Source organism: Accipiter gentilis, chromosome W, assembly GCF_929443795.1.
Source record: "Accipiter gentilis chromosome W, bAccGen1.1, whole genome shotgun sequence".
Taxonomy (NCBI): Eukaryota; Metazoa; Chordata; class Aves; order Accipitriformes; family Accipitridae; genus Astur; species Astur gentilis.
Window position 1 is genome coordinate 4687707 of NC_064918.1, and position 11268 is coordinate 4698974.

General features: G+C 55.4%; 1 protein-coding gene across 1 annotated transcript in view; it reads left to right on the forward strand.

Moving 5' to 3' along the window:
- Positions 1-547: 547 nt before the first annotated feature.
- Positions 548-11268, forward strand: part of LOC126035546 (talin-1-like) — a 31702-nt gene continuing 20981 nt past the window's right edge. Inside the window, 18 exon segments of the mRNA XM_049794185.1 lie at positions 548-628; positions 891-1057; positions 3337-3434; positions 3676-3805; positions 4039-4191; positions 4507-4649; positions 5073-5091; positions 5094-5199; positions 5707-5767; positions 6061-6165; positions 6485-6640; positions 6888-6989; positions 7203-7279; positions 7457-7637; positions 8229-8342; positions 8677-8785; positions 9306-9463; positions 9632-9730. Of these exon segments, the coding sequence (XP_049650142.1) occupies positions 928-1057; positions 3337-3434; positions 3676-3805; positions 4039-4191; positions 4507-4649; positions 5073-5091; positions 5094-5199; positions 5707-5767; positions 6061-6165; positions 6485-6640; positions 6888-6989; positions 7203-7279; positions 7457-7637; positions 8229-8342; positions 8677-8785; positions 9306-9463; positions 9632-9730 (1941 nt within the window). The 5' untranslated portion in view covers positions 548-628; positions 891-927.

Here is an 11268-nt window from a genome sequence, read left to right on the forward strand (position 1 = left end):
GTTAAACCTGGTGTTTCGGAGTCCTGTTGAGGGGTGCTTGCTCTGAAGCCGATCTATGCAATCCTTCAAGCTTGAAGCTGATCCTTAAAGCCAGACCCAGCTTAGGGCCCATTTCAGATGGTGCAGTACGGCTCTCGTGCCCTTGCAGCAAGAGCTGCAACAGCTGGGTCCCTCGCTCTCCTGCGCATCACCCTGTGCACAGGCTCCCCTGCCCTGGGTTTGTGCCGTGGCTGTTGCCATAGACCCCAGTCTCCAAGCACCAATGCGGTACTCGGCATGAGTGGTGCTTTCCCCAGGTAATTATTTTTAATGGCCAGGTTTGGTGCTTGGTGCCCTTATCTCACCTCCCCAAGTGACTCCATGCTTTTCCATCCCTCCGTGTCCCTCTGTGCTCAGGCTGCTGGCTCAGCACCATCCGCTGGCGACATGGGGACACTGATAGCCAGGGTAGGGCCCCACCAGCTCCAGGTCAAAGCTTGGTTTTCCTCTTGTGGCTTCTGTGTCATGGCAGGTTTAATTATAACCCCTTCCATCACGCTCTCCTGGCTTATCTCGTGTGCTCCTGCACACTCGCTTCCTCCTTGCTGGCAGCATCTCCGCTGAGTACCGGCTGCTGTCACTCCTGCAGGTGAGCAAAATTGGCTTTGGGACCTTGGGATAGGGAGACAAGGGTCCCAATGCCGGCCAGAGACCCCAGGGTCAGCATGGGGCTGGAAAGCAGGACCCCCTTGTGGGCTCGCCAGCATGGGGTGCAGCCCTTGCTTGCCACTAGAAGCCAGGTCCCAGCTTTTGGGGAGCAGAGGTGCTGCCAGAGGAAGCGGAAGGACCCTGCGCATCGGAGGGGACTGCGCAGGGACAGCAGTCAGAGCTAACCTGGCTGTCTCCTCCAGCAGGTGACATAGGAGTGGGTACAGCCAAGCCGCCACCATGGTCGCCCTCTCACTGAAGATCAGCATCGGCAACGTGGTAAAGATGATACAGTTTGAGCCCTCCACCATGGTGTACGACGCCTGCCAGATGATCCACGAGCGGGTGCCCGAGGCCCAGATGGGACAGCGTAAGTCTGCAGTGGGGCTGTCCGCCATGCTGCCATGCCAGGGCCACCCCAGCTTGGTTCCTGGCATTTTACCGGCTTCCCTTTCCTCTCTTGTCCCTGTGCCTGTCTGGGTTTTCCCAGCTGGCACAGAGCAGTGTGGGGGTGGGAAGAGCAAGGTCCAAGTCCTCCTGCCCAGTTGAGCTCCTCAGGCTCCCTTCTTGACACCCCAGAAGAAATTTGGGGGCTTGGGAGGTAGGAAAACACATTTAGAAGCGAAATATTCATCAAGCTCTTTGAGCCTGCTGCCCTTTCTGTCTCTGCTCCTCTCTCCTATTTGCATTCATCACCACTATCCAGGACTAGGTGGGTTTAAACAGTCACAGGGGTCGTAGCGAGCATTAATAAATCATATAAGTTAATTTTTCCTTTCTTGGGGAATATATAGTCCTCCTCCAGATCTCTCCTCCCCAGCAGCTCTCTGCCAGACTGTGCTGGTGCTCTGTTACCTTGCTAAGCTTTCTCAGCTCTAATGTTTCCTTGTGGCAGCAAGGCTCAAAAGTATGCTTATGGCACACGAACTCATGATGCGATTCACACCCACACGGATGTGGCCTGTCCTCGGCATGAATGGGGGGGGCTGGAGCACTGGGAAATCGTCTTGGGGGCTCTCCTGGGTCCCTGTCACCTCCTAAAGTGGCTCTGCCACGGAGGAGAGCTGGAGGAGAGCCATGCTTCAGGCAGGCAGCAAGCAGGAGGTCAGGAGTTGTGGAAAGAGGAGGGGGAGTGCTGTGACATCTGGGAGCTGTGAATTCCTCATGGATGAAAGGAAATGCCTTCTCATGCAGTGCCTGGCTAGCCTGTGGGACACAGTCTGGCAGATCATGGCTTTCAGTTTTGGAGAGGGACTGGATGTTTATGTGGATACGGGGCTGCAACTGTGTTGGAAGGAGCATTTCATTTCCTGCTTCTGGGTGTGAGCCAGCCTGCTTATAAAAAAAAAAAAAAAAAAAAGGGCAAGGGGAAAACCTTAAAGGGAACTGCTTATTCCCAAGTTCCTTTTCAGTTGCTCACAGCTTTTCTTTTCCTATCAGTTCCTTGCAGCTTTTGTTTCTCTTTGCTCTCCTCACCCATTGGTACTTGGGGGTCCCTTTTTGAGCTGCCCTGGGTTTTTTGTGACCTTTGGACTGGGGGAGCTTCAGTGTAGGTTTCCAGCCCTGCTCTTGCTCTGGCTTGGGAAGCACCTCTTCCTGCCCAAGCTATGGATCTGGGGCAAGCTGCTCAGTTTTTAGTGCTTTAGAATTATCCTTTTAAAATTTGCTTTGAAAATAGCTTTTTTTTTTTTTAATTAAAAAAAAAAACACGTAAGCCTCAGTGATTTTTCTGATCACTGTTTAGTGGGATCCTAACAGCAATGTTAGCCAGGCAGGAGCAGGATGCCTCAAGAATTTGTTCCTCCCCTGCAGAGAGCTGCCAATGAGATGACTTATTATAAACTTAGCAGCCAGCCAAGACAGCCTGCAGCACGGGGTTGTTGGAAAGGTGGAGAAGGACCTTTCCCAGGGCAAAGCCAGGCGTGGTCCTGGCCTCTTACAGCAAGAAGACAGGGCTATCCCCACAGGTCCAAGCCAGGGTGCCACTGCCTGGGCATCAGCAGCAGCACTCTCACTGGGTACCCCAGCCCTGAGGGAGCAGGATTTGGTGAACAGCACTTCTACACTTTCTCACCACCTCTGAGACCTTGTAAGCTTCAATCCTGTCCTCCTTCGGCTTCCTCCCCAAATGGAGGAGTCCCAGCTCCTTTAGTCCCTCATACCAAGGCTCTGTCATTTAAGTTGCCCCTCTCTGTATCTTTTCAAACTCTACCGTGTCCTTCTGGGGAGGTGTGGACCACACCACCACAGAGTACTCAAAGTGTGGATGTGCCTAGGTTTTATAGACCAGTTCCCAGCACCCTTCCTGGTGATGCACAGCATTTTACTACCTTGCTTTGGCAGCTGCTACACGTTGCACTGAAGATTTTGGAGAGCTGTCAACAATGACTCCAAGCTCTTCCTTCAGTTGTGGTCAGTTCCAAGTTTGGCATTGTATAGGCATGCTTCAGGTGATTTTTTCTGTAGATAACTATATGGTAAAACATCTACCTTGAAACTCGTTTGCCAGCTTTTTGATGGGGTCCAGCATGCATAGTACTGCTGTGCTTCACATGCTGGGCTGTAGGTACATCCCTGGGCACAGGCTGGTGTCTTGGTGGCCCTGTCCTGCTTAGGATTACCATGACAGAGACTTTACCTGTTTTTCAGCCAATGGTTTTGGGCTGTTCCTCTTGGATGAAGACCCAAAGAAAAGGATCTGGCTGGAAGCTGGGAAGGCTCTGGACTACTATATGCTTCGCAACGGGGTAAGCATCCATCCCACATCCTTCCAGCTGGTACCCGCCTCAGCTATGTGGTCAGACATGCCCACAGTGGGGAGGTGCTGTGGGTGCCTGCTCTGCTGCCTTGCATCATGCCTGGATGTGTACCCCATGCCCCCCCCTCCCCCAATTGCACTGGAGAGATGGGAGCTGTTGACACAGTGGCAGGATGCGGGCACCCTGCGCCAGTGCCACTGCTGGGAGCTGTGCTCCGCTGTGCCTGCAGGATACCATGGAGTACAAGAAGAAGCAGTGGCCCCTGAAGATCCACATGCTGAATGGGACAGTGAAAACAGTGATGGTGGATGACTCCAAAACAGTCATGGACACGCTCATGATGATCTGTGCCCGGATTGGTGAGAGGAGGGGGCAGCAGCAAGGGGGAGGAAGGGAAGTGGGGAGAGATGGCAGCGTCTGGTGGGGGGTACCAGGGTACCGGCAGCAGCTCTGCAGCAGATAACCTGACAGTGGGGATGTCCGAGGGGGATGTGATGCTGGGGAGGGGATACCACTCTACACCCCTGCGTCGCTCCAGGCTCTGTATTTGGCAGTGATGTCATGCTGAGCTTGGTCCGCTGCGCTCCTGCAGGTATCACCAACTATGATGAGTACTCACTTGTTCGGGAGATTATGGAAGAGAAGGAGGAGGAGGTTACTGGCACCCTCAAGAAGGACAAGACCCTGCTGCGAGATGAGAAGAAGATGGAGAAGCTCAAGCAGAAGTTGCACACGGATGACGAGTGTACGTGCCTGCATGTGCTGGGGACAGGGTCAGCCTGTGCTGAAGGCAGTGGGAAGGAGACCTGGCAGGCAAGGAGGGGAGCAAGGGCCCCCCTGCAAGGGGAAGACCCAATGCAGGGGAGTGGAGAGGACTGTGATGAGGGGACACGTGCCCACACTCCTTGGAGTCTCTCCTGTGTGGAGGCCCAGGGCAGAGGGATGAGAGCCAGGATGCACCAAATAGACATCCATTTCTTGCTCTGCGTGAGCAGCCCCGGGGCCGGGACTAGCCTTCCCTGGGTGTCCATCCTTGCTCACGCCCTGGTGTTGCCTGCAGTGAATTGGCTGGACCACGGCTGGACCCTGCCTGAGCAAGGCATTGACAACAACGAAACGCTGCTGCTGCGGCGCACGTTCTTCTACTCCAACCAGAACGTGGACTCACGAGATCCTGTGCAGCTCAACCTGCTCTATGTGCAGGTACAGCCCTGTGGAGCACCTCTCTCTGCTGTCTGTGCCAGCCCCCTGCCAGGGCTGGTGGCTGAGGGTTTTGGCCAGGAGCCACCACAGGGGGCACTTCAGGATGCCCAGTTATCTCCTGGGACAGATTTCCTGGGTAAGAGCCAACGCTGGCAATCCCAGCCCTGCCCTCTGTGTACTCTAGAGCTCCCCAGGGGATCCCATGTCTCCTCTGCCTGGTATGAACCACCCTGATGTCCTGCTGCTGTTCCTTTCCCAGGCATGGTGATGGTCCCTGTAGGGGACAGCCTGCCCCTAGATCCTCCTCTTTTTCATGGCTACTTCTTTTCTGTCTGGAAAACAAGTCCTGACTGGTGTGGAGGGGAGCGATGGCAGGGCTGCGTGGCTGCCCAGCCCGCAGCTGTGTCTTCTCTTCCTATGCAGGCTCGCGATGACATCCTTAATGTTCCCACCCTGTCTCCTTTGACAAAGCCTGTGAGTTTGCCGGCTACCAGTGCCAGATCCAGTTCGGGCCGCACAACGAGCAGAAGCACAAGCCAGGCTTTCTGGAGTGAGTGTCTTGGGGAGCCCCTGGGCTTGTCTCCAGGTGGCTTGAGCAGCTCGGCAGCCCCCAGCGCTGTGCCGGCACACAGCACTTGGGGATGTGGGTGTCTCTGGAGTGACCTCTCTCCTCCCTGCAGCATGGTGCCCAAGCATGGAGGTCCATGCCAGCTGCAAGGGGTGCTAGCTACCCATCCTGCTCCCTCTGGCACCTCCCTGGGACATGCAGCCAGCTCCCCTTCTGATGGGGGGGGACCTCAGCCTGCCGTACAGCCTCCCATGATGTCACGTGAGGGGCTGCATCCTTAGCACCTCCACCCTGCTCTCAGCAGGATGGCTCCTGGGGCAGCTTTCATTACTGCAGCAACCTCTCCCACATCCTTCCTGCTCCCAAAAACTTCCAGCCCATGCCCTGGCAAGGGTTTGTCCAAGGCTTTGGGTTGGGCCTCTTTGTAGGCAAAGAAAATGCTGGCTTCAGGCTCTGGCACTAACAGCTGGCTTGGCTGTCTCTTGGCAGACTCAAGGATTTCCTGCCCAAGGAGTACATCAAACAGAAAGGGAAGCACAAGATCTTCATGGTATGTGTGTGGGGGGTGTTAAGACCTGGGCTTCTTGTTCTTCCTTGCCAAAGGTTAAGGTTGTTCTTGTCCCTGGAGGCAGCATGTAGTGGCTTGGCGGGTGAGAAATAGGAGCATGAAGCTGTAGGTAGGCAGACAAGGCAGCTCCTGAGGTCTCAGAGGGTCAGAGGGATGGTGTAGCAGGGGCAGGGGATGCCAGTGGGGCAGGGAGAGCCTGGAAAGGCAATGACAGGGCGATGGTGGCACAGCCAGGGGACCGTGGAGCTAGTGCAATGTTCTCTTTGCTGTTCCAGGCCCACAAGAACTGCAGGAACATGAGTGAGATCGAGGCCAAAGTTTGCTACGTGAAACTTGCCCATTCCCTCAAGACCTACGGGGTCTCCTTCTTCCTGGTCAAGGTAGAGCAGTGGCTCCCCTGGCCAAAATTTCCCTTCTCCAGCATCTCTCCATCTGTAGTTGAGCTGCTACCCATCAACCTACGTTGCTCCAGTTTTCCCTGCATCCGCACTATCTTCCTGTCCTTCTTGGCCTTCCCTGTGTGCTGCCTTCCCACTTCTTGGTTCACACTTTTTCTCATTTTCAAGCCCCATGTCATGGTTGTCGCCACCTGAAAGTGTGGCCTTGGGGGTGTTTGGTAGCCAAGGGAGGCCTTAAAGGTCTCTGCCTGGACAGATCTGTCCCAGGAGCAGCCCATAACCCTTCTGTCATGGCCCGCAGGAGAAAATGAAGGGGAAGAACAAGCTGGTGCCACGGCTGCTGGGGATCACCAAGGAGTGCGTGATGCGTGTGGATGAGAAGACCAAGGAAGTGATTCAGGAGTGGAGCCTGACCAATATCAAGTGCTGGGCAGCCTCACCCAAGAGCTTCACCCTGGTAGGGGCCAGCCCTGGTCCTCCACCCTGCCTCCCTGGTGGTGCCCCTGTGGGGATGCTGCTCTCATGCTAACCCCTCTGTTGGGTATTGCCCTGTGGTGGGACAGCCTTGCCTTCCTCCGGTGCCTCTCCCAGCCCTGGCTTCTGTTTTGGAGGCTGGCACTGGGTGCTTAGCACATACCAGAGGGGCTGGCTCAGAATAGCTGCAGTGCCCTGCTCCAGTGCTACCCTGTGCCATGCTGTTGCAGGATTTTGGAGATTACCAGGATGGTTACTACTCAGTGCAGGCAACAGAGGGGGAACAGATTGCCCAGCTGATTGCTGGCTACATTGACATCATCCTGAAAAAGGTGAGGATGTGCTGGGAAGGGCAGCTGGGCACTGATAACAGTCTTCTCTCTGGAGAGGGGTGCAGGGTGCCCCTTCCAGCTGTCTCCAGACAGCTGTTGGCACACGGTGCTGCTGGGGGAACCCCATGGCCCTGGTATGGTGCCTGGGCTGCAGGAGGAGGGGGAGGCTGGAAGGTGTGTGCTGGCTGATGTGTTTTCTCTTTCCCTCTGCAGAAAAAGAGCAAAGACCGCTTTGGACTGGAGGGGGATGAGTTGTCCACCATGCTGGAAGACTCCGTGTCTCCAAAGAAGTCCTCTAGGAGCAAGTTAGCTGCCAAAAAGAAGTTGAATGGAGAGCAGGCTTCAGCCAAGCTTGCAGTACAGCATGTCTGGAGGAAGAGCTGCCAGTCCTTCAGTAGCAGAGCTCCTGGAGAGCCTGGTGCCAGGGCCATGGGCATCCCTTGACCTGGTATTTCTCCCTGTTTCAGGTCAACCGTCTTGCAGCAGCAGTTTAACCATGTAGGCAAGGCAGAGTTGGGCTCGGTGGCCCTGCCAGCCATCATGCAGACGGGGGCTGGAGGACCAGAAAACTTCCAGGTGGGCACAATGCCACAGGCTCAACTGCAAATCGCCAGTGGCCAGATGCACCAAGGGCACATGCCTCCCCTGGTAAGCTCTCTCTGTACCCACCCTAGGGCACAGACTCCAAGAGGCGTCCGTCAGGCTCATGTAGACCCATCCATTTGGGTCTGTGGCTAGGCATTTGCTTGCCATGAAGAGCAGGGGCTCTGTGCTGCTGGCCTGGCTGAGCTGCAAACTTGAGCTTCACTCTGGCATTTTCCCCTGGCTGGCAGCCACGGCCTCTCCTTCAGGTTGTGGCCCCCCAAGCTGCCGTGCCCAGCCAACCCTGGTTTACAGCAGAGCCCTACATCTGGTGTTGGTGTCCCCCCCTTCTCTGCAGCCAGAGAAGCATTTAAAAAGGTCCCTCTGCATCTGTTCCCTAAGAGCTGCCTAACTACGGGACTCACTCATGCCTACCCTGGGCAGATGCTTTGCAGTGGGCTGGGGCATTTCCCAGGGGGAAATGCAGAGGGGAGACCCCCTTTTTGCTGGGTGCACCCCCCTTTTGCAGAGGCACTTGCCTAGAGCACTGTCATCAACAGCATGTTATGCCATGTTGGGGGGGGGAGGTGCATGAGCTGAATATTTGAGCCTAGACATGGAGCCCCTGGCATACCTCAATCTGTCCCTGTGTTGCAGACTTCAGCCCAGCAAGCCCTGACTGGCACCATCAACTCCAGCATGCAAGCTGTGCACGCAGCCCAGGCCACGCTGGATGACTTCGAAACCTTGCCACCCCTTGGGCAGGATGCTGTGAGTGCTGGGTGAAGAGGGGGTGCTTGGGGGAACCTCACTGGAGGCTGCTGGCCAGGCTGGGTGAGGCTGGCCACATTCCTAGGAGAGGTGTCAGCAACTACCAGGAAGATCTGCTGCCTGCAAAGAGGTGGGGTTGTATCCAGCTCTGGGGGCAGCAGCAGAGGGGGGCACTTGGTCATGTCGCTTGGTCAGGATGGGCTGGGGAGTTTTGGGTGGTGACAGCTCTTCCTTTCCTCTTCCATGTCTCCTCTCTCCTGCATTATTCTGTGTGAGCGTAGGTGCAGCTCCCCACCTCCACCATCACCTCCTGACCTTGTTCTCCCAATTTCAGGCATCCAAAGTTTGGCGCAAAAACAAGATGGATGAGTCAAAGCATGAGATCCACTCCCAAGTGGATGCTATCACTGCTGGCACAGCCTTGGTGGTCAACCTTGCTGCAGGTATATGGAGGGTTGGAGAAGAGTGATGCCCCTGTCTCTGGAGAAGGCTTGGTCTCTCTTGTCTGGCTGAAGGTTGTATCTCCTGCCCTCCATCAGAGACTGGAGGAGACAGCCAGACAGCCTGCCCTAGCTAGAGCTAAATCAGCCCCAACTGCTGCTAATATGCCTGTAGAGCCAGCCGTGCCCCTGCAGCTCACCCTGCCTTTACATCCCCCAACATCTCTGCCTGTGCCCAGCCCAGTCCTTCCTCCCAGTCCTTGGCTGACCTGCCATCCTCTGAACCAGGAACGTGTTGTCCAGTCCCTGCTATAGCTCTGGTCACAGCCGCGGCACAGTGTAGCTCTCCTTCCCCAGGCTCTCCTGCCCAAACTCAGCCAATGCGACCGTCTTTTTGGCTTAGGAGCCAGGGTGTCTCTCCCCCCACTCCTGGGAAGGAGGACCACATCGGTGACAGGCATGGGGATGCTCTTGGGGCATCGTTGAAGCACATCCCATCCTGACTCATCTCCTCCCTGTGCAGGGGATCCAGCAGACACAGACTACACCGTCATGGGCTGTGCCATTGCCACCGTTTCTTCCAACCTGATGGAGATGTCCAGGGGCGTGAAGATGCTGGCCGCGCTGATGGAGGATGAGGGAGGGAATGGGCAGCAGCTTCTGCAGGCAGCCAAGAACCTGGTGAGCGCTGTCTTGGACCTGCTGAAAATGGTGCAGCCTGCCAGTGCTGAGGTGGGGGGCAGGAGGGGCCGTGGGGCCAAGAGGTGGGTGGAAGCCAAGGGGAACCATCAGGACAGTTTTTAGGGCTTGCTTGTGAGCCTGGTGTTGCTTTTGCCTCATTCCTCACAGCCTCGCCAGAATCTCCTGCAGGCTGCCGGCCTTGTGGGCCAGACCAGCGGGGAGCTGCTACAGCAGACTGGGGAGAGTGACACCAACCCTCAGTTCCAGGTGAGTGCACCTGGTGGCACCCAGGGACACCTGCTCCCTAAAACCATCAGCCTTTGCACAGGACCAGCAGGAGGGCTCCAGGCCAAAGCTTGGCCCTGTGCATGGCAGTGACTTTGCTGAGGGAAGGGACAGGCCATTGCCCATCTCTGGCCCTAGAGCTGTTGTGATATAATGCCTCTTATCTTGTGGATTTCCATGTAGATCCCAGAAAGCCAGTGTGCTTGGATCCTGCCTGCCTCTGACCCAAAGATGGTAAAAGGGGGCTGTAGGCATGGCTTGGTGGTCCCTGACCTCTCTGATGCAAGGAGTGCTCCTCTGGGGATGATCAGCTGAACTCTTTGGAGAAGGGCTCTTGTCAAAAATCTGCTTTTCTGGTAGTCAGCTCTCAGAAGTCCACACACTCAGGTCACTGCTTGGGCAAGTGCTGCCCCAGGAATCATCCCTCACAGCTACCTCAGCTCCTGCCTGCCGCCCTCTGCCCGTGGTTGAGAGCTGCCTGCCTGCCTGCCCCCATCGGGGAACTGGGAACCAGAGTGGCTGGAGCTTTGTGGTGTAGGGTTCAATTATATGGAACTTAGTTACTGGGCCTGAAAGTAGCTCATGGTCACAAGAGCGTTCCAGACACCTTTAGAAGGCCTTGAACAGAATAAACAAGAAGATAGAAGAAGAAAGATCCCAATTAGAAAAACACAGGTGCACATTCCACGATAAAGGGAACTTGGCATAAACAACCTCAATTCAGGGGCTTATCTTGACCAATTGGACTGAGACAAGTCTCGCATGCTCTAGTTAACATAGCCAATTATATCCTGTGTTTATGCGTGTGTACAGAGCGAGTATAACTAACTGTATCTTATGTTTATATGCGTGGACAGTATCGATATAACCAATCACATTTTATGTTTGTGCGTGTGGACACCAAATGCTTGCATGCAGCAGCCAATTGGAGCTTCTAGGCAACAGAGAATTGTATAAGAATGATCAGCTAGGCTCAGTAAAGTGGCGACTTTAATCATCATATTGGTGTTCTATCGTCTGGACCCCGCATGGAAGAACCCTAAACCCTACATCGTGGGATGGTTTTTTGGGGTTTGTTTTTTGGGGTTTTTTTGGGCTGAGCTGGCTTCCAGCTGGCCTGTTTTCCCCATGACTGCTGCTTCCAGCACAAGGGAGGTAGCACACCATGCTGGGGAAGGGGATCCAGCCGTTAGTATAGACCAAAATGGACTCCAGAAAGGAGGAGTTTCTGTTCACTGCAGCCGCATGGCCTCAACATGAGTGGAAAAGCCTGGACAGAGAGCCAAGGGGAGCAGAAAAGCTAGGACCAGGGCAGGGGGCCATGCATGGCCAGGTAACAGTGTCAGGACAGGGCAGCTCCAAAGGGCAGATTTAGGACCTGGAAGACAATTTGCACGTGTGGGGTGCTCTGCCCTGCAGCTGCCAGACCCAAGTGTATCTGCTTCCCTCCCCGGGCTCTTCTGGCGGGGTGGCTGCTTCTTTGCCACAGTCAGATGCTGTGGTCTGAGGACTCTGGAGCT